General features: G+C 28.1%; 1 protein-coding gene across 1 annotated transcript in view; it reads left to right on the top strand.

Annotated features, from left to right (window-relative positions):
- The window catches only part of LOC108686792 (THO complex subunit 2), a 49225-nt gene that overhangs the window by 31377 nt on the left and 11527 nt on the right, over nucleotides 1–6321 (top strand). Inside the window, exons 25-26 of the mRNA XM_018192259.1 lie at nucleotides 2133–2193; nucleotides 2298–2359. Coding sequence (XP_018047748.1) covers nucleotides 2133–2193; nucleotides 2298–2359 — 123 coding nt within the window. The remainder of the gene's footprint in view (nucleotides 1–2132; nucleotides 2194–2297; nucleotides 2360–6321) is intronic.

Here is a 6321-nt window from a genome sequence, read left to right as displayed (position 1 = left end):
GAATATGACATGTTCAATTTCAAAAGTGTCTTAAGTCTTTTTATCAATTGGAAACTATTAACAATATTGTAAACCGATTTAGGTACATTCTTTGAGATAACATGATGTATAAAAGTTGCTAAGGCATACAGAGGACTATCTATAGATAATATTATTAATCTGAATGGGTAAATTCAATTTATGTATTTTTGATAAAGCATATGCTCTCGGAAGAATACTTTCGCTACAAGATTTTTTGTACATTAAATCATTAATAAAATGTTTTTTTTTCCGTCTTAATAACAGATCTCGGACATCATTAGTTAATTTATTAATCGGATCTTTCTTTCATTTTATGTAAGTTTCTTTATCCTCAAGCAACTTTAGATTTGTAATCATTATTATTTAACTGTTATGCAATTGTGATATTTCTCTTATCAGCCTTTGTTAAGATCATATTAGGATTTCGCTTTAGAAAATCTTTAGTGACCTTCAACAATTGCAATCTCTATTAACCTCATTTTTGGCAACAGAAAAAGATAGCAGTTTCTTAAGAATCGGTAATGTAATGTCTTTAATCATAGCCACCTGTTCACTGTTATACTTCTTTAAATTACTTTCTGTACTTTCAATGCACTCAAATAATGAAAATTTGTTATTACAAAGGACAAGAAAAAATTACCCCCCAATTGTAACAAGCATTGTGTTTCTTTAGGAAAAGAAATTGAAGATAAGTTGACAAACCATTCTTCTTTAATGTACGATATAACAGAAAAAATCAAGTGAAGAAATCAAGAGGGATTGTACTTCTTGATTTGTACTATCTTATATTCCAAAAATTTCAGACGAATTCAAAAGAATTAGTAAAACTTTTAACATTAAATTAGCTTTTACTAGCTTAAATAAATTAAATAGTCTAATCAAGGGACATAAAAACATCCTCCCAAGAGAAAAGAAAAAAAATGTTGTGTGTGTATAAAATCTGTAAATCCTGCGATGCCTCTTGTTGGACAGACAGGAAGAAAACTTAAAGCTAGATTGGATGAGCATCATAATCATTTTAATTCTAATAGTAACAACCAATTGGTGATCAACATTGAATTTGAACATAACTTCGGATTGGGAGAATGTCGCGATATTAGATGAAGAGCTTTTCTTAATAAATGTTTAACAGCTGAGTGCCTTCATATACTCATGCAACAAAATAGTCTCAATTTATGCTCAGATACAGAAAGTGTATATCAAACTTATACACAATTATTGAAAGACATTAAATAGTTAAGACATTAAATAATTTTTGTCGGTTTATATAAATTATTATTTATGTATTGACATTGTTCTTTTTTCTTTTTATTTTCCTTGTTGATCTAACATGTACTCATTATATTACATGCATTAGTCATGTTTCGTTCGAGCTGCGATCAACATGCAGTTTTTAACTTGATATTCTTTAGTGATAAATTTTAATTAGTTTTGTTCCAATGTTGAATTCCTTCTATGTTTTGGAGTGAGTCACCAGTTAATTTGTAACTTGTTGAATAAAATAGTTTCAAAATATGTTTAAATTTCGAAATATTTAATGTTTCGAATAGATTACAACATCAAAAAATCTGTTAATTTGATAATGATTTCTTCTTGAACATGAAGAGATTGATATTTTGAAATTATATTGCTAAGAATGATTTCAAAGTGAATTCAAACGTACTATTTTTTATAGGAATATAGATTCTATTTTCTGGAATAAAAAGATTATTTAACTACCACCTGACTCTCAGGAGCCCTGATTTTTTTTGGATTTTCTGTTGTTGAATTTAGGAGAGTTCGTAAGAAGATTACATTATTACTATCAAAATAACGTTAAAGTGAATCAAAATAAATAAAGTGATCACGATTGATCAAAAAATGACATTTAGTAAACATTTCGGATCATTTATGATGATTTTTTTTTGTTTAAATTATGTTTTTCAATTTATTGCATATAATAGATTTTAGAAACATTTCTGTTAAGCATTTCATACGATATTGCAGAATTGTTGCATATGAGACGTGGAAGGTTGAAACATTTCTGAAAACTTTCTGCAATAATTGGTGCTGTATGGGAATTAAAAAAATTATTAAATTATTTATTAAACAGCCAATTGATCAATTGATAGGATCGGGCAGAGGAATCCATAGCAACTACTGAACAAAAACGGAGAAAAGATGATGAAAGAGGTTTGTGAATGTATTTTCATTATTATTACAATAAAATATGGACTCTTCAAGGAGTATTTGTAATTATATGTATTGAAATATATATTATTTTACATTTGTTATAGCCAAAAGTACGCATCAAAACGGTGACATTCCTGAACATAGAGAAAAGCATCATTACAGTAAGGTCAGTAATATTTAGTAATATTTTTTTTAATAATAATGTTATATTAATAAACTTCTGAGTATTCACCTCAGCCATAATCATGACGTCATAAGCGAGAAATGACAAATTAATTTTTTTTGCTATTTGTAAATAAAGACAATTTATAAATAAAATGTTTGTGAAGTGAAAATAGACTACATGACTATTGAATAAAAATTAGTAAACGCATTTTACATACCTTTTTCGGCTATTTATTGACTATCAGGAGAGACGATAATGGTCTCGGTCCATTTTTACAAGCGTTTTACAGTGATTTTATTCCGTTTTATCCATTTCGTCTTTATTTATAAATGGTATGCAAGAAAAATTAACGTGTCGCTTATGACACATTTCTCGCTTACGACATCACAATTCAATATGGCTGAGGTGAATACTCAGACGCTTTAAAGAGTTCCATAGACTTCTATTATATTTTACATTAGATTGCTAACTCTGCTCTTTTAACTGCTACCATTTGCCGAAGGCAAATTTATAGGCATGCTTAAAATGAGGTCTACGCAAGATCACGCATCAAATCAACAAAGAGATGTATGACATCTTGAATTAACTATAGAGAGGTTTACATACAACATTTTGAATCAATTACGGAGAGGCTCATCATTGCTGTTCGAAATGCTGTTGACATTCCTTTTCTGTATGTGCGATCACGTGATAGTCCTATTCTGCGCATTTAATTTGCTCAGACAGCACTTTTATGCAAAGAAATGTGGGGAGTTAGCAGTCTAGTCAAGTTTAGTGTAATATATAGAAGTCTGATTATATCCAAAAACGTCTGAAAACATGGATGATTTTGGGAATTTTTACAGTTAAATTTTTGCAGTTAAATAATAAAATAAATGGAAATTCGATTTGAGAGCCTTTAATTTACACTCATTTTGAACAAATGTTTCAATGGGTCCTGTGATTAATTTCAGAGATATAGTCAAAATGTCTTCTGTCGAAAATGCGATGTGCATTACGCGTCATTATTAATTCTTTGTTTCTAATATATATGAATTAAATAATTACAATGATAGCAATATAATAAATATAATAACTATTATATTAGGTGTAGTAAGAAGAAATCCATTATTTTTGAAATTTAATAGAAAAATAATGGATTTCTTTTTACTATACCTAATAATATATATAATAGTAATGAATATAATTACAATTATAATTACAATTACGATCATAATTATAATTATATATTTGTCTAAAGTCACATTACACAATAATTATGATCGTAATTGTAATTATATTTGGGAAAAAGTTCGTGGCGTTTTTTAATATCATCTAATGGGAAAAACGCCACGAACTTTTTCTCATACCTTATATATTTATATTTATATTATCATATATATAATTATCATATATATTATAATAATTATTATATTTATTGTAATTACTATTATTATAACTCATATATATTATTTAACTCATATATATTAGAAACAAAGGCAATCGATAATGATGCATATGTAGTGCACATCGCATTTTCAGCAGAGGACATTTTGACCGCTTATATTATATCTCTGAAACTACAATAGCCACAGGATCAAGTTGTGTCTATTGACATTTGTTCAGAATGACAACTACAACATAAAAAATTCAGCTCAATTCAATCGAAAGCACTTTTCGATATAATTTGTGTGGGATACTTTCAAGTGCATTGGATAAAATTTGTTAAAAATTATGCTACAAGTCGTGAGGAAAGAAGCAGTCTCACTTGTAAAGCTTCAGCGTCGCCATTTTGACGCTAAAAAATAAAACAAAACTTTTGCGTAGCTTAAAGATGCATTTTCATGTTGATTCTCAGCGCTCATTTTTAGCACCAAAACAGATTACGTGATGAAAATTGACGAATATCAATTTTGACATCACATAACCTATTTTGATGCTAAAAATGAGCGTCGAACATCAGCATAGAAAAATACCTTTAGGGGGTTCTAAAGATGATTAGTTCGTAAACAGCATTTACACATAAACGATTTACGTATCATTGACACATTACTACATGGCTGCGTTTGGTAGAGAAAGCAGCTTTGCAACTGTTATAAAATTTTTCAATATAATTAGTTCTTGCTTTTGATTTCTTATAAATCTAAACGTATAAACCAATCATATTGCAAAATTTTACAACAGTTGCAAGGCTGCTTTTCCTGTTGAACGCAGCCAATATCTCACGCATTACATACATAAATATTCGTTATAATAATAACGTATGTTATTAGACGTCAAAGTTCAATTCTAACCTCGCAAACACAATAAAGTAGTAAGTCTTAAATCTTAAGGAGTTAACCAATCATAATCGATTATTCTTCTCACATTCGAGATCAATTTTTTTAAGACTTAAGCCCGAATCTATAATAGATTTTTAAGATCTTAAGAAATAGATGAATCATAGTAAATTATTCTCCTCGGAGATTAATTGATTCAATTGTAATTGATCAATTCTTATGGCTTAAGACACCTATTATACAGATGTCCAACAAGATTTCTGCTAAATGCTTTTTGTATTATAGTTAGAACGGACTAAATTGAATCGATTCTGAAAAAAATTCTCAGAACTTTATGAGAAGAAAAAGAATAAGTAATTTTTGTCTCTTACTGTTTTTCTGTAAAGTTGATAGTATTTGAGTGAAAAATTATTGAAGACCAATATTCGGCAATTTTTAGTAATTAATATCTCGTTAACTATTGCGAAAATTGCAAACTGATACAATACTTTTTGACTCAGTTTAGGCCGCTCTATTTATAAAAAGCGTTTGGTAGAAGTATCGTAGTCCAAATTAAGGTTTACTACTCTATTGTATTTGCGAATTCCACATTGTTTCATCGTACAAATTACTAGTTTATGGACTACTATTGAGTCGGAGAAAAAGTTCTATTTGTATTTTGTTAGCTTAAAATTATATACAGAATATATTCGTTGCAATTACCTGAAAGCTTAAAATTTTTCCTAAAAGTTTGTTTTTAATAAATGTTCCTACGACTTTTTTTGTTATCAAGTTACATGTGGATTAAATAAAATAGTATTCTGATTTGCTCACAACTCCGTTAAAAATCGTCGTATCATAATTAATAAAACAAATTAAAGCTGAAAAAGCTTTGCTCTATCGAATGATATCATGATAATTTTTTAAATGTAAAATATATACAAATTAGAGTAAAACTATAATATTATTATTCTTATAATCATTGCGCAATGGTTAAAAAAAAGTAATGTCATATTTTTAGAATACAGTATTTGTACATATTAAATCTGGATCTTTCAAGGCTTGTAGCGCGGAAAGAACTCATAGGAAAGGACTCAAGTATCTATTGAAACATTTGTTCAGAATGAAGAGAACTACAACATATTCAAAAATTAGCCAAATTCACAAAAAGACGTTTTCGCATAAGATTAGTGCAGGGTCTTTTATATATATTCTATTTTTATAAATTGGCAATTATATTACTCCATAGAGCAAGCTTTAAAAATCTGTTTTTTTTTTTATTACTGTACGATAATTTTTAGTGGAGTTATGAGCAATCAAAAATAGTCAATAGATAATAAATAGATAATAAATAGAATAGTCAGAATGCTCTTTTTACTTAATCCGCGAGTAACTCAGAAACAAAAACTCGTAGGAACATTTTTAAAATACTTTTGTAAGGAAAACTCCAAATTTTTATGATATAGATAGTTTATGATATAGATAGTGATATAGATAGTAAAATTTTTGCAAATTTTTTTGGCGATTTTTAGCGATTCTTTGGTACATGTACCAAAGTTATACATGGTCTAATAAAGAAAACAGGTGTGCATTATATAATAAAGAAGTGCGCAAGAAGACGATCATCCAATGAGGATGATGGAACAAATGATTGATCATATTAATAAATCAATCAATCAGCGTTTTTTCTATGATACTCAAAATGATCATATAATTTAAATAAGA

This window comes from Atta colombica, unplaced genomic scaffold (assembly GCF_001594045.1).
Source record: "Atta colombica isolate Treedump-2 unplaced genomic scaffold, Acol1.0 scaffold19, whole genome shotgun sequence".
NCBI lineage: Eukaryota > Metazoa > Arthropoda > Insecta > Hymenoptera > Formicidae > Atta > Atta colombica.
Note: the sequence above shows the minus strand (reverse complement) of the source record. Positions and strands in the feature narration are given on the sequence as shown.